General features: G+C 38.4%; 1 protein-coding gene across 1 annotated transcript; it reads right to left on the reverse strand.

The window, feature by feature from the left end:
* Positions 1-3282: 3282 nt before the first annotated feature.
* slc5a5 (solute carrier family 5 member 5) lies at positions 3283-13616 on the reverse strand. Its single transcript, XM_041040519.1, has 16 exons — positions 13214-13616; positions 12585-12650; positions 12274-12325; positions 11856-11923; positions 10773-10927; positions 10051-10191; positions 8433-8562; positions 7749-7837; positions 7383-7495; positions 7039-7109; positions 6436-6522; positions 5282-5484; positions 4555-4652; positions 4151-4236; positions 3665-3757; positions 3283-3450 (listed from the first exon to the last, which is right to left on the reverse strand). Exons 1-16 carry the CDS (start codon positions 13577-13579, stop codon positions 3331-3333), a joined length of 1938 nt encoding a protein of 645 aa, XP_040896453.1. The 5' UTR covers positions 13580-13616; the 3' UTR covers positions 3283-3330.
* Positions 13617-17697: the final 4081 nt, after the last annotated feature.

The following is a 17697-nucleotide window of genomic DNA, read 5'->3' on the forward strand; positions in this document are numbered from 1 at the left end:
AACACCTTCTTTGTTTCAAAAAAAATAAATTAAGGGAAAAGGAATTAAATAAATACCAATAAAAAAATAATAAAAATAAAATAAATAAGGGGTTTTAAGGGGCTAGAATAAATGAAGCTCATCTATAATTGTGCATAATTTATTTGCATTGGGCATATCTAAGCGTCTCAGACACTTTTGGAGGAGGGAAAATTCATTTTTAAGAGCAGGCCATGAGGGGGTGGACTTGGCATATCTACATTTGTGTATAAAGTATTTTGTAGTAATGATAAAATTATTTATCAAAAATTCAATTCTTTTATCTTTAAGCACAACTCCGTTTCGAATATTTTGAAAGGACCAGAATTCAATGTTGTAATTTCTATAATTGGAAGATATTAAATCATGAAGAGATTTCCATAAATTCTGGACTGACTCACATTCATAGAATAAGTGTTCTGTTGTTTCAGGGATTGTTTTACAGATATAGCAATTTTCTACTTCAAATTTGAATCTTTTTTTCATGAATTCATTCGAAGGATAAATACTGTTTATAGTTTTAAACTGGACTTCTTTGCATTTTGGAGAAATTGGAAATGACGGTTCAGGTAGATGGGACAACTAACTGACATTTTAAATTCCCACAGCGGGTGCAAAGTTTAAATCATGTTTCTGTCTGACTGTTTGTCCATATTTGCTGCAGACTGAATAAAAACAGTTTAAAAGCAAATGTTGGTGCAGGACTCTTACTTAATAATAAGTAATAGTGTACTGAATTGTGGTATTAGCTACTTTTAACTGAGTAAAGGATCTATTTCTGTACCAATGTCAGAGGGTTGCTAGTGTTTGTTAATGGTGCATGGTGAAGCCACAGGGCGGCGACACCTCTCTGTCTGCGCCACAGAAGTCTTTCATATCTATGGGCTGCACTACTGACGCAGAGCACGATGGAGCAAACTACCGAGCCACCTCACAACAACAATAACCCAGCTGGAAATGAACCTCCTGCCTGCGGCCTCCACAGTAAGCGCCTGAAAGAGCTGGAGAATGCCGCCCTGCAGACTACTTTAATATCACGGATGGAGACGGAATCCGGGGCGGATGCCGGGAACTGGACGGATCACCAGCCCGGGGAGGACGAGCAGTCGAACGGCTTGTCCTTGAACCACCGGTCGGCCGCTCCGCAGCTCAGCGCGGACACCGAGGCAGAGGAAGTGGAGTCGGGAAGAAGTGTCGCCAAGGAGCGGGTCGAGGAGGAAAGGACCCTGACGGACCATTTAAACAAACGACTGCTTTCCTCGTTTCTGGAGAAGCTTAACGAAAGGGACCTGGCGCTTCCCGGTATTCAGCGCCTGGACTGTGCTGTAGCCGACGAGGACTCTAACCGGGCCGCAGATGAGTGGTGAAGCACCGGACTGGTAAAAGCAGCAGCAACACGGGGGTGGCTGAGGGATTGAGAAACAGCGTGCACCAAATCACAATCCCACAACATATAAGACAGACTTACGTGTAGTTCTGTCTCTCTGTTCTGCAAGATGGGGTGTCTGGAAATGTTCTGTTTACTTTTGTATGGCGGGAATGGGTCAAAGATTTAACAAAAATGCAATAAATGACTATCACGTGACATGAAGTGCTTTTTACTTACTGGTTACATGTATGTGGCCGCCATAACGGATGTGGCAGCCATCTGTGCACATCTGTGTTTTGAACCGACATTTAATTTACAGCAGGTGTCACTGCACACCACGAAATATCTAACACCTGTACCAGCTAGATTATCTGGACAGTTACTTATTCTGAGGTCTCATTTTTAAAAGTGGTATGAAGACAGTGTCATACGCAAATAGAAGTAAAGGTCTTACCCTAGATGAAGTAAATGTCCTTGTGTCTTAATTAAAGTCGGTCGATTCAAGACAGTTTTGAAAATGAATGACTATAACTGCTTTAAGATAGAAACACAGAAAACACACCAACCGTTTCTACAAGTTAACAATGCTCTGCAAAAACTACATAAATGAAATGTCCTTTTGTTTGACAAACCCAAAACTGCAGGCTACTCTGGAATTTAACCTGTACAATCACAGAAAAATCCACTCAAGTGAAAACAAATAAATAAAATTAAATACTAATTTCTAATACAGTATTTTTTTGGGGGGGGGGGGGGGGGGGGTTGTATATGTGAACTACCTCTCATACAACTTTCTTCTGAGACAGGAAATGCGTTGTAACACAAATTCACAAAACTGGATCCACGCCCATTGATAACATGCTTGAACTGACACTTACCAGTTATCTTTATTAGCTGTAAGCCCGTGGAGGCATCCTGAAAGTCTCCACAGGCCTTTGAAGAGCCAGACACCAGTTATCATTATCTCAGCAGCCGTCACTATCTTGGTGTGAACCAAGCCCACATGACACATTCACAGGAAATTATTTATAATCCAGTACATTCTCAATACTAACCAGCAATTTCCAGTACACTGTAAATCATGAAGGTTGTCATAGACACAGAAAGTTGTAACACAGGATACAGTTTACTTATCATTGTTAAAGTTATTAAGCTGTACAACAAGCATGTGTCATAAAACCTACTTAAAAAATACAGAGGATGTTTCTTTCATATTTTATATTGAAAACTTGTAAAGTCCGACTGCGGAGTGCACCTTGGTTAAATCCAGAACAAAGGCAGCAAATGGGAATTATAGGATAATAGTAACACTAAAACATAGTGTAACAGTAAAACAAGAAGAGGTGAGTCATAAATTCCTTTCACTAGGCAGCAAAACTCAAGAATATGCTGTTCATATTTATGTGGAAAGCCATAACTGACCAGGAGATCTCCCATTTATTGGAGCTGTACCAGCAAATGTTACTACCTGAATCATATAGAGGGCGTAAAGACAAAGCTTTAGATTAATTTCAATAACAAACACAATGTAAAGTTATAGTGATCATAGAAAATAAGAGTTTAACATACAAACACAGACCAGAGTCACTTTAGTTCAGGCTGCCTGTCACATGTCCGTTAACACTGGCTGAAGTGCAGGTGTGCATATGGAACATACCAGAATGAATGTCCTGATGAAAGAGCCTTTCAACATTAAAGGACTTCAAATAGCACCCGAGGGTATTTGATTACAGTCTACAGTATATGTTCCTCAGCACAATAGTAAAGGACTTCTTTATTCAATCACATTTGAAAGCGTACACTTTAAAAACAGCTCCAATTTTAGGAATCAAAGTGTTGAATAGAACAGAAAAAAATAGATCTATAAATGGTTACTGTTGCTAGAGAAGAAACGCCACCATCATTAGTGCTATTTGGAATAAAAATCTTCAGTTGTCCAGCATCTACACCTGGTGTGGTGATTTAATATTCTCATCATCTGTCAGTTCATCTTTTTCATTTGAGTCCTCTTTCTGCAGGTTACTCAAAGGCACAAGCTGCGGTTTATCAATTTCCTTGTCTCCCTGCAAAAAAAAAAAAGTCTAATTGTAGGTTCAGTTCATTCACAGCTGTGGGTTAAATCCGTACGTTTGTACCATAAGTGAGCTGCCAGTTGACAAACATAGTGATGATCACAACATGGACCTTCTCACTTGACATTATGAACTGCATAAGTGTATACATATTGGTTCATTAAGGTATAACCAAAGATAACAATTTATTAATTCATTTCTTTACCCGACTTTTCCTATTCAGGCTCGCAGGTGGCTGCAGCGTATCCCAGCATGCATAGGGCAGAACAAAGGAAAACATCCTGGGCATTGTTCCAGTCTTAGAAGAAGCACAGACAGCCAACACATTCACATCTATACATGTGGTGTCATTACAGCTGGCATGAAGGTGAAGCACATTATATGTTGGTGCTCTATTTAGGAGACATGTTCTTATTGAATATACAAAATAGATATTCATCATTTTGGAGCTAAACCTTTCATTTAGAGTCCTGAGTCCACGTGAACCTGGATGACTATAGTCTGTGATTTCCTGGATGAAAACATGCACACTCAACCCAGAAATCTGACCCCAGGTTCTTGTTCCCGTAAGTTGACACTCCAGGGTACTGTCTAGCTCAAGATATTAAACAGATGAATTTACAAAATCCCTTTTTCACTTCGTCCATTTGTCCTATCCTCCAAAATAACACAGCACAATAACAGTACTCACTCTGCGCTCTGATGTGACCTCCACTTGCTTTTTGTTCAAATCCCACCACAATAAGCCTTCTTTAATATCATTCCTCTTTGTTGGTCCTGTGTGCAGAGAAAAACAACACAAAATTGTAAAATTTTCAATACAATGTAATATAATTTCATCATCACTAATGACTCCAAAATGAGTTGAATCAAATCTCTCTAATACAGTATCAACAAAAAAGGAACTTAATGAGTTTTTATTGGACTCTATTGGGTGTAAGTGCAGTATATCTCAAAACTGTAACTCAGTGTGTGTAGTTTATTGAATTGATTTCAAACAGCATTTATGAATAATATGTCATAGTGAATCAGCAGTTTTCTCTTCAGTCAAACACAACAGTAGCTCACTTCACTCACTTGTCTATATATTCTCACCTGTTGCACAGCTCACTATCAGCCCAACTAGTACAACCGAACTAGTCGCCATGGCACCAAAGTAGAGGTAGGACATGGAGTAGAAGTTATGCAGGCCCCTAGTTTTAGAAAAGGCAGGAAAAAATTACTTTACCATTTTTATAATTTTTACATTTTTCTTCTTTGGAAGTTCTTTGGTTTATCGGATATCTATTAAGTTGCAACTTTTTCCTTGTAATGGGATATATACAGGAAGTCAAATTACAATTATTTTATTGCTAAATTTAGTCCAAGATGCTCAAATTTGTACTGTATTGCTACTGATTTCTGTCCTCTTTTGAGTATCTCAACTTTTAAAATTACTTTACTATACCAGTCTACTAAACTGAACTATGCTAAATTAAACATGTCAGCCAGGCATCAGTCAAGTGACCAAATCACTGTACACTACATTACGCAAAATAAAACTCAACTAACCTAACAACAACTAACTAACCTAACAATAATACTAAGCTAAGATTGCATTATGGTCAAGTAAACTCAACAACCAGCCTAAATAACACATGAATGCGCCACTATACAATTTATCTAATTTATCTTTTCACATTTTTATTTCTGTTCTTTTAGCATAAACCGTGATTATCAGAACTGGTTTCCTTCCATAGAAACATATAGCGTAAAAAGGTTTAAACCACAGCAAGGAAAAAAAAGACTGTGTGTGTCAGTGCAAGCTGTTGAACTCACTGACCCCTGGTTAGTGGGGTTAAGAGGGGTGGAGATGGAATGCTGGTCCTGGTTAGGGCTGCTGTTCTGGGTTATGTTGCTTGGTTGACACTCGCCTGCATAGCTGGGCAAGACACCCATCATCTCCTCAGTGGGCGGGTAAAGAGTTGATCCAACAGCCAGCCACAGAGAGACACAGAAGCCCACTAATATACCTGAGAATGCCCCCTGAAAGACAAAAGGAGAAAGAATAATATATTGTAAGGGCCCTGACAGTCCACACGAATCGGCCATCAGCTGAGGCGTTGCTGAGCACCTGTGGCCGACCATCAGATGTTTTTGTCTGATTTTGTGTGTTAAGTGTGACTTTGCAGGCATTGAGTGTTCTAAAAGTTGTCTCAAGGAGGTGTTAAGTTAATGATTTTAAATGGTTTTATTTGTCTTTACACAGTGGTGTTCTTAAATCAGGAAGTGATATTAACTGTAAACACAATTCCAAACTTTCATAATAGACATAACTAATGTTTGGTCTTCTTACACAATGTCCACATGATGGGAGAAAGACAAACGTTTTACAGCAATATTTTTAATGAAACTGCAGTCACACGGTAACAACACAAAGTGGAGGATTTTAAGTGAATGTATGTAAATGAATCTAACATCTAAAACAATCAGTAACTAATTCAAATGTTTGTAAAATACTTGCACAACACTTGCTCTGCTCAGCAGGAATTTTTAAGGAGTCCTAGTTTTTAATATTTGTGAGTTTAGTAGGGGTAATAAAGTTAGTGTTTACAGCCATTTGCTTTTGTACAAAATCTACATTGTAGCTATACAGCTAGTGGATATAGCAGAAGGAGGGAAGAAATCTCTTAAGTTTGATTTAAAACTGAGGATCTGAATGAAAGATCCAGGACAGCACCATTTTACTTTCTGCGTCTGTAAATATCAACCACTAAAAGATAAGACTAATCCAGTCCACAGTGATAAATTTTGTGGCATTTAAGGAAAGAAAACATGGTTGGATGGATCATGCAATGCATTTGGATTTTTTGATTAATTCTGCTGATGCCTCTTTTATTTAAAGAGACTCCACTGAAGTCACCAAAAATTAAGGTGTGTGCATTGTAGAAACCTATTATGTGATTAGATGGGGAAACTGTATCACCAGCCACTCACCAGCCTGTTTGTTGCTGGAACAAACATCCCCAAAATGAATACGCCCAGCAATGGACCACTGACGACACCCATGACAGTAAATGATCCCTGAGGAGAGAGGACAAAGGAAGCTCTGGAAAAGCAAACACATGGCTGAGATACAATTAAAAAACACATAGTAAACCTTTTAGTGTAGTTCAGTCTGAACCATTGCTCATTAGCCCAGAGGTTACAAATTAAATAGGTAGTGTTGACAAACTGAAGGAGCACCTGAGTTTCAACTTTGAATATTTCTTGCTCTGCAAAACCTGGCAATTAGGATAACTTTGATTCATCTTTTATATTTTTTGATAAGTGATGAAATGTAAATTAAAATATAAATAAAATAAAAGTGAAAATAGTAACAATGCCTGGTTTGTATGATGCTTGTCTAACAACCGACAAACAGTTGTTCTAAAATTACATTATTTCATTAATTCAATATTTCATAATTTCATAAGCTACTTTCAGGATACAGCTGTGAGGATGCATATGTTTCTCCGTTGAAAGCTCTGGCAATGCTGCATTTTTGGTTGCATGATGGATTAAATGTTGTACTGTATTGGTAATATCTAGGTATTACACCTGCAGAACTCCCCAGTCCAGGAAGGAGGAGAGAGCAGCTATGGTGATACAACCAACTCCATACAGGAAAGCTGAAAGGAAAGGAAAAAAGAGTAAACACTGCAGTAATTTAGTACAACTGTGCAAAACTACAAGCTTCAGCATTCATTTGGGATCTAGAATATTGCAAGTGGGTTTATCTACTGTGCAAACTTTGAAATGTGACGAGGTGATGATAAAACAACAAAGCTGGTACCAGCGTAAATCAAGTCATGCTTTTCTGACTCACATCATGGTGATTGGTTTTAAAACAAAAGTGGATTCATATTCATGTAAGTAGTCATTGTTAGTGAGAATCAACCTACACAGTCCTTTGGAAACAAGGATCAGTTTCTTCTGTGTCATGTGGACCAGATGAGGTCGCAGCAGATCCTCCATTGTTACAGCAGCCATGGCATTGATACTTGTGGAGGCTGTGCTGTTAGAAAGACATTTGTTTTACCAGTACCTTACTGGCCATGTTTATATACTAATTATTTTTCATCATTAGTTTTTCAGTTTATTCTGTGACTTTTACAGATAATAAAGAAGGCAAACTGCTCAAGCATGCGTGAGCTGTCTGCCACAGTGTTTTTGATAAAACCAACTGTACAAATTGTGGCTTTAATGTAATGCTATGTGGAAACCCATTACAAGTTTAGTTAGGTTTAGAGAAACTAAGATTGAAATACCTCAGAGTTCCACTGTATGCACAGGCTAGGAAAAGACCTGGAAGGCCTGGGTGATTTCTGAATATGTCCAGCACAAAGTATGGCATATACTTCATGAGAAGAGGGAGAGGAATATCAGTGTTAGAAAAAGTAATCATTTTTTGTTGCACTTCACTAAATAAAATCAAACTGAGAAAATAATACAAATATTTTTTTCTTCACCACAGTCCCCGCCACCAGCCAATAGAAGCCAACTTCTTTATTCTGTTTACAATCTGTAAAATACACTTCAGCTTTTAGTGTAGTTTGACCTTAATCACATGAAAGCAGCGGTGTGGAAAACAGCTAAAGTAAACATTTGAAGTGTAAAGTTGCACGTTATGTAGGCCAGTCACACATGATAACATAAAATGATGGATGGAGTGTATGGCAAAAAAAAATCTTAGGTGATAAGGTTTCTCTTTCAGTCTTGACCAGAACATTCACAACCCTGAGACTTCCAGTGGAAACAAAACTAATGTCCCACTGTATATAATAATGAGGGAAATATTCAGTAAACTTCACTTTAATACTTCTTTCTATTTCCCACCTGCAGCACCAGTATATAATATCAAAATTGCTTCCAAACTTTGTATCAGTTGAACTCAGTTATCATGCTCTGCTCATGGATCAGTATGAATATGTTTTCTGGAATGCCATAAGTACCAGATCAGGAGCAGATATTCTCCCAGACTTCAACGGATCACAGTTGATGTAATATGCAAACATCACAATGCCGCAGGTTCCTGCGCTGCTCACAATGAGGCATAGACCCACTTGGTTCACAAACAGCGCCCTGCAATCAAATGCAAACATCATTTTTAGGTTTACTGTTCCCACATTTCCATTGTTTACACAGTGACTTGCTGTGGGAACAAATACCATGTCAGATTTGTCACATGATGGCTCTGTAATAATAAAATATATCATTTCAAGCAAATTGGTGAAAGGCAGATGCATCATTAGGTGCTTACTGCCCGCCTTTGATGCCAGCCTCAATGGGCAGATGTTCAGTGTCCATGAATTAATCAAATCATTTGTTCATAGTCAAAATGGAGGGAGTGATGACTTAAACCTTTTCAAAATATTCATGTTTATCAAATATCACTTGTAAAAGTAAGATATCAAATGTTTGATGACTCATTGCAGAACAAGAATATCTGACAATACAAAAGGTCTATTGAATATAATCCCTCTCTGAATTACCTAATACAGTTCAAAGCTATTCTATTATATTATATTATGTTATGCTTTGTGTGTGACATTCCTATGAATCCAAAGCAGACAACTAGCACATGCCTTAAGCGGTCATTCTTTTCACTTTTAGGTAATATGAAATAATAATGTCAACCTAAAACAAACAACATGCTGATATGTTGATCCCTGTGTAAATAATGAAACTCGCTGGTACACTGGCCATTAAACATTTAACCTTCTATCCAAACACACTGGTGAAGAAAAGAACATACCTCTTATTGTTATTAAAAGGAATATTGGCGTCGTCTAGACACTGTCTATTGTGTGGTGTTAACTCCAAAACTATGTTTAAAATGCATTTTTAAATGTCCCATTGTAATTTTTATTAGCAGTATAACAAGAATGTGTCAGCACTGAATACATCAGAATCCTCTCCTGAAGCAGCTGTCATAATTTTGTAAGCTTAGCAGCATGACTATGCAGTATGACTATGCAGTTTACTGTCAGCCAGCAGCAATGACAGCAAAACTGAACAGTGCATACCACAAGAAAAACACGTAAGAAAGGCAATGTAATTTGTTGTTGTCACATTATTGAATTCCTTCCTTCCTTTCTGAAGCAGGATAGGGGTGTCTGTTTGGACCCACTTCACACTGTGACTGGCCAGCTGTGCAAGGGTGAGAGAGGAGCCAAGGTTTTAACCTCTCCCTCTAGTTCTCCTTATTTCAACTGTTCAATCAAGTGTAACATGATGAATGTCTCCCTTGACAGATTGTTATCCCCATTTTTAAACACTACTTCTTCACTCTTGTCTAAGTAGGAAAGTGTCGTGCACACATCTTCCAGCAACATGCAGCTGAATCAGGTGCCTCTCAGGTCAGGGACAGCATATTTTAAAAAGGCCTCTCGTGAAACCTGTAGGTGAGTTCACAGATGCTAGATTGATGATTTTCTGCAGTCTGTAAACTCAGCTTAAACGCAGTGAATGAAAGTTTTGGAAGTTGCTGTCCTGACATCTAAACGCCTGGTGCAGCCAGATCTTCATGTGGTCAAACTTTATATAAACGTCAAACAGGTCTCCACTCACCACTGGGCTTCTCTCTCTGTTCTGCAGGAGATGTAGCGCTGCACTTGAGCTTGATTTACACTGTACATGGACAGCCAAACCAAAGCACCCCCAACAGAGAGGCTCCAGAAGGTATAGCGCCGCCGCGGGTCAACATCAAAACTGGTGGAAAACATTATCAAACAAATCCGTGACACTCCACTCTTTACAGTCTCTTTCCAGTAAAACACCAACAGTTTAAATTTTAGAAAACAGTTCCAGGACCAGTACTAGTGAAATCAAGTTGTTGATTCTTCCTATTTTGCACACAGATGTGGTAATGTTGTCATCAGAAATTCTAAAAACTATAAATTTAGTTTGGCAAAAGAAATATAACTCAAGGTTCACTCATAAGCTTTTTTCTGGAACTTTTTGACCACACCTCAAGATGTGAAGACCATCTTTCAACAGAGACAAGGGTTATGATTTGTCCCCATGCATGACCACCTGTTATCATATGCCCAAAGTTAAATTCTTATGCCAGGTAAGGGCAACTGGTTGCAAGCTCAAGAAAGATCTGATAAGTTGACCTTGAGTTAAATTTTTTGGTCGAATAGAAACACTTGAAACACTAAGTGAACAATAGAAGTAGTAACCATTAGCATTTTTTTCATTAAATGCCCCTTCCAGTCTGAAATAATGCCAATCATCGTCAAAGAGTACTTGATATTGCTGTGAAGGAACTGTGGTCAGCATGTTTTTACTCATTCATATTAATGCGTGATCCATTCTTGGCGATCTCCAGCACTTGTGCAGGACCACCAACCAGAACTGTGCCGTGGATGAAAATGGCCACGAAGCCTGACAACATGACGATGATCTGGAACACATCAGTCCAGATAACGGCTTTCATACCACCCTGTTACAAACAGATGGAAGACAGTGAGCGAGACAACAACAGGGACTTTGTGTCTACATAGAAATCAGACCTTGGTTTTGAGGAATGTTCACGTCTCTCATATTCAGAGCAGGTCATTCAAAATCTGGAGCCTTTTCTAAATCAAATTTGGCACATTTGACCTTATGTCAACTACAAATATGGTTCTTCCATGAGAAACAGTGCAGATCATTATATGTGAAGTTATGTTTCTAATATTAAGTTACTGTAATAGAACTAGTAGCACAGTCCTACGTCATAGGACTGTGCTGCCAAGATGAAACTAAACCTAAATCAGTCTCCATGTTGACACACTTTGATTTTATTGGTTTGATACATGGGTTTCCTTAATGAAAGAAAAGCCACAACACTGTGATTTTATATTTAATATATTCATACCTTAAGTTAAAAGTCAGCGCAAATATCTAATGTGAGTAATATTATGATGTTGGCTCTGATCCTAGTCAGCAGAAAGAATGCAAAACCCCAGACTGAGATAACACATGGACAAAGGTTTAGGTTTCTGAGAGGGTATTTTAAAGTCCTCATTCAGGTTTAGAGCTCTCAGTCATGTTGCCATAATTCAAAATTCAATGTTCCTCTTGGAAAGAAACCATGCTAGTCCTAAGGGACAAGCACACATCAACCACCACGTCCACCTGTGGCATTGCTAGACATCTTAAACTCTTAGCAAGACTTAGGTAGTGGACACAGTGGCATTAATATTACTGTTGACATACAATGCTCAGTCTTAACTGGCTCGGCTGACAGAACCAGCTGCAAATATCTGCCAGATGTGTTGCACCCTGGCAATATGCAATGATAAATGATCACAGGAGTCAGTCCTGTCTGTTAATGATCTTAATAATGTTCATGCTGTTTTGATTAGGTGAAAAAAATATGTTCTTACCAGTGTGGTATACAGGGTGCAGATGATCCCAGTAGAAAACAAAGACACCCACATATTGAGTCCGGTTGCTGAAACAAAAAAAGCAGCGTTTGTTCACATGGAATGTCCCTTTAATTTAACATTTTGAAATATAGAAAGTAAATGGTCATTGACACGTTGATAGAAAAGTTCTACATAGGATCTGTTACTGTAAATACACAGATGATAAAAGGCTTTTTAATTTTGCCAGTGTTCAGCTAATTTTGCCTTATCAGGTTTTGGTGTTGGGTATAAAAATGGAGGAAATCTTTGTGCAACCTGCTTGTAAAGTTGTGCATTTGTGGAGAAATTTTGTGTGTGATAGATGAAATAGCAGAGAATTGTGGGAAAGATCACATCAATTGATGCCCACAGTTGTGCACCAGATGATCTGTCTTACCTTGGTTGAGGATCAAGGCTGGCGCATAGATGACAATCCCTGTGTAAAGCAGCTGAGAAAAGGGAAACACAAAAAAATCAGCAAAGTGACAAATTGAAGGGTTAAAAATTTCAACTCTGTGGTAATTTTAGAGGTAAAGATTGATTTGTGCCACTTAAAAAACTGCGTGTCTGATATCTGAGTCCGAGTCTGAGCAAATATTTGACAAAGAATGCATTGAAAAAGCTGTGAATATGTCACGTTCACTTTCAGAACAAACCTTTGTCTTCCGCAACAGAGAGTAACAGAGAACACAACCATGTCTGTCTTACCGTCGCCACAAGAAACTGGACACTCCCCAGCAGCTGCATCCCTCTGCCAAATCTCATCTTCAGATACTGTGACAGGCAGACGGCTGGAGTTATAACACATCAGAGTGTCTCTGCACACATCCCTCATCCTTCCTCACCTCTTATATTCATCTCTTTTGATGATCCACAGGTGCATTTCAACATCCTGGTCCTATGTCTGCACTATAATTAGTTAGAAATACTTACTCTTACTGTAGGTATTTTAATGCTTACTTAGTTTGTGATTAGTTTGTTTAAACCCTTAAATCAACCTTTTTTCTCTGCTTCAATTCTCTTAGTGTGGTTAAAAAATGTACAACCCCAAAAAATAAGAAAAGGTTCTTGTTCCACCTATAATTCTACAAGTTCAAATCTTTTATCTCTGCAAACAGGTTATGTAAAACCAAAATGTACCTTTTGTTAGAGTAACACTATTCCTTCTTAGCAGTGGATACATTAAATCATTTCAGTCAACTGATAATGATAAAATAAACCATGAGATTTAATTACATCCATATTTAAATCACTCTGCCCCAGCAAGCATTGTTTACGTCATGCTCCAGCTGAATTCATGATAATAACTGGGGTAATAACTGGAAGCTCATTAAGACCTGATTGGTGCTGGTGATGCCCAGTCGAAAGAAAACTGGCAGGAAGAGGTAGGCTGTCAGCAGGGAGTTGATGCTTTGTCCGAGGCACATATAGAGGAATTTAAAGCCATAGCGAGAAGCCTCAGAAGGAACACCCAGAACCTGGACTGCCGACATAAAACTGGCACAGAGCGACAGCCCAACAGGCACTGCTGGCATGCTCCGACCACCGGTGAAGAAGTCATCAACATTGGTGTTCCTTGGCCTCTTCTTCAGAGCCTGGAAGAGTCCTATGGCCATGGAGACCAACAACATGGCGGCAAAGACAGCGTAGTCAGCCAGGACAAAGCCTGTGTTGGATGGTTCACCAGCAGACTGCTCATCCATTACTTTACTTGGATGCCCTCTGCTTTGTAGTATGGGGGTGTCGATGAAATCAGATGTTTGGTGGATCTGTCAGAGTGAATTACAGTTAATTAGTGACTGATGGAGACACGTGACACAAGCATATCTAGTATATAGTATATAGTATATCAGTGATCCTTACCAGAACTGTAATAAACCTGCTGAATGCATTTCCTTTGTTATAAAACATTAGCAAAACCATTTTTTTTCTAGGTAAAATGGCAGCAAAAATGATGGGATGTTGCACCAAAAAAGAAAAAAAAGGTAAATAAAGGTTGAAATTAAATATGTAAACTACTACCACAATATTTTTCATTAAAGCAAAGTGTGTTAGTGAGCTAGAAATATGCAGTGTCTGTTTCAGAGTCAGGATTGTGGTAGTCTTGCTAAAATATGGTCAGTTACACATACATTTTTAAATTAAATTTAAATTTTGTTTGTAGAACAAAATTGTGGCTTAAAAAAAGTTTACACACTGAGAGTTGCCTGCTGCCAGCAAATAAATCTAAATATTTTTTCTTTTATGAGAAAAGTAAAAGAAAAGAAGAAAGAAATTCAAAGACTCACCACTGGTGCTCCATTCACTCCAGTTACTTGTGCTCAGTGAAAGAGGAATGTGCTGACTGTCTTCTTTGCTCCTCAGCAGCTGCTTCACCTCCTTCATACACCTAATTCAATGCAGGGTGCGCGTGTGCGTGAGTGCGCACTCCCGCAACCTGAGTGCGATTCAGGTGTGAGCAGTGAGAGGGTCATGTAAATGTTGAGGGAACCTGCTGGCGAATGAAAGGAGTTTACTTTCTGCACCACATGATCCTTGTGTGTGCGTGTTAACATATTTGCTTTTGTGTGTGTGTGTGTGTGTGTGTGTGTGTGCGTATGAAAGACAGAGAGATAGAGATAGAGATAGGGAGGGGAGGTGGGGAAGAGTAGGAAATAAGGAAGTGATTATTTTTCAGTAATAATGTGTGTGTGTGTGTGTGTGTGTGTGTGTGTGTGTGTGTGTTTATTGAAAATACACACAGTCCAGCTTGTTTTGTCTGACCAGTCTTCAAAACATGCACATTGGAGAGATTTAAATAATTCTGCACTTTATCAGAATTACTGCAGATTAATTTTCTCCGTCAACAAATCAAATAGTAAGCTAATTATTTCATCTACATCTATCCCACAATATTTAGTACACAGTTTGAGTCTGTATTAGTGAAATAGTGAAACTCATCTTAGTGCTTATCAGCTTTAATGTATAACAACTGATAATAAAATTTTGATGTCTTAATATTTATAGTGTTAATATTATACACACAATCGTGTTCTTTTTTAGAATTGCAAACAGTTTGTTAATCACTTTTGTATGTGAAAGGGTATAAAACCATCAGATTGAAAGGGAATTCACAAATAAATCTGTGGAGTCACGAGACAATTAAAATGCTAAGAATGACATTAAATGTGAAAATACTCATTTTTTTCTTCTGAGAAGACACTGTGCAGTTTCACCTTTTCACGACAGCTCACAGCTCACATTCAGACCAGGCCATAATCTGTGCTGAAACATCTGAAGTGGTCACCAACCATAAAGGTCAACCATGACATGTTTGACCAGTCCTCAATATGAAGAGTTAAACTGATTCATCAAAATGTGTTTCATTCATGTTGAAACATTTATTATTAAGAGTTCAGAAGTTGAGATCTGTCTGGTCACTCATCAAACATCTCATCCATTCATAAAATTACTAAAAAGGCAGATGAAAGTGCATCATCTCTTGTAGTTTTAAGTCTGTGAGAGGCATCACCAGACTCAACAAACTGACACACTGATGCACATACAATCTGATGTAAGAAAAGCGAAATAAATCAAATAAAATCAAAATCATTAACTCTATCGCAAGGCAACTCACGTTGGAGATTTTGATGACCCTGTTCCCTGGTCTTACCCACTAATGTGCTGAGCCACCATCATCAGAGACCCAGGTTCAACAGCCATCAATAATAAGGCAAAAGAGAGTTCACTGCTCTTCAGCAAGAGCTGATATTATTAAATATAATAGTGATACATACATAATTTGCACAATTTATGCACATACACAGATAGAAAAATGCAAAGACAAACCAAAACTTCAGTTGCAAGAAACTCAACAAAAAAGAAATAAAACAAAATTACAGGAGCACCTCAACATGTTGAATGAAAATCCTTTGATTTGCAGTTGTGGGATCAAATTTGTTTGGCAGGCTGCTTTCTCAGATTCCGTCTCCAATGACAAGGATCGTCCTCATGTTTAATTTTCAGCAGTTGACTGCCTACTGAACTCTCCCCCATTCTGATCTTTTCTCATTACTTAATGAGAAATAGCCTTTTTCCTCACAGAAAGAAAATTACAAACATTAGTTCAGATATACTACAAACATGTCAAATCTTCCCACCAACTGGCACCTTTTCCTGTTTTACTGTGGTTATCTATTGTCTTATCCATTATCTTATCTTAAGACCATTATCTTATCGTAAGTCGGCTACTTGTGCCTTTGGCACCTTTGACTGCTTATCAGCAGAGCTGTTGCACGTTATTCACCTCTCACTACAGACCAGCTGTTTTCCAGTGGCTTTCAAAACTTCTTTTGCATGTCCTCTGCCACTCTAGATGCCACATATGTTTATAACTTTAGGCCAGTTGCCAGCTAGATGTTAATGAGGGAAATACTTGCAAAAACTATTCTGTCTTCAGCTATATTCAGCAGACTTTAGTTACACAAGCAGATCCCGGGGCAACTCTCCTCAAAGTGGTAAATGACATCAAAATACATTTGGAAACTGGAAAACTTGTTCTTTCTCTCAGTTCTGCATTCAATACAGTCAATAGTGACTTTCTTAGAGAAAGATCGGAAATATGGGCGGTTAAAGTTGAGGTCAAGTTCAAGACTAACTCATTTCCTTTGGTATGTAAACCTCTGTTAATGCATTAACTGTACTTAAAATCGTGTTTACTGTGCTCCATAGAGACCTCGACAGAGATAGTTGTATTTGCACCACAAACAGCACTGTGCTATATTGATTTGACTGATAGTCATTTCCAGTGTCTTTTTAAGAGAATATATATATGAAGTATGAATATAAAGTATGAAGTATAAATATGACTTAATTATTATTTTAACGGAAATAATGCAGAGAAGTTTCAGGTGTAGTCCTGAGTAGTGTCTGCAAAATCCAGGGCAAAAAAAATCTATGTTTTATGCCTATGGTAATAACTGAAGGTGACTCAAATGTGTGTATTTCTCCCTCCCTTTTCTCATCTGGATTTTGCTGAACAGCTGAACAGTCAGAAAACTACAACTCATACTCGGTCACACCTTTTCTCTGGTGGGGACAATTGGGAAAAATGTGAAAAACTCATGCACACTTGTTTACACCAGTCTTTATCACTGTAGTGCTCCATTCATGGGCCATACTAAGAACCCACCTGAACATCTACAATTGGTTCAACACACTGCAGCCAGGATGCTCACCAAAACTAAACTGAGTGCACATACCACACCCATACTAAAACAACTCCACTGGCTGCTTGCCAACTGCATCATGGCATGATGGGTTTCTGCAGTAACACAGTGGTACCTGACCTTGTCTCCTCACACGTCTCGCTTGTGCTTTTTTCTTTTTTTTTTTGCACACTTTCTGTTGTGCAACTTTTGATCTTGTTTGTTCCATGCATAATAAAGGAACAGGTCAGCATTTTGGGAGAAGATTGATACCACTCCCATTTCTGGCCACTGAAGCTACAGCTAGCAGCCACTTAGCTTAGATTGGCTAAAGATGGAAAAAGCTAGCCTGACTGTGTGGAAGGTAACAGATTCCACCAACCAACACCTTTAAAGTTCACTAATTAACAAGTTGTTAAAAAGTTAACAAGTTGTAACAAGTCATTAACAAGTCTTGTTTGTTTGATCTGATCAAGCTTGGGTACTGGGGTACTGCGGTATTTCTGGACAAGGAGAAAAGGAATAGTCCAGCCCACAACTACCCATAAAACTACAAAGATCAGGCATTGCTGCTTCATTGTACACCACCTGTCATGACATGATACAACTGACAGGACAAGCAGTTACACTAAGAT

Source organism: Toxotes jaculatrix, chromosome 6, assembly GCF_017976425.1.
Source record: "Toxotes jaculatrix isolate fToxJac2 chromosome 6, fToxJac2.pri, whole genome shotgun sequence".
NCBI classification, from domain to species: domain Eukaryota; kingdom Metazoa; phylum Chordata; class Actinopteri; family Toxotidae; genus Toxotes; species Toxotes jaculatrix.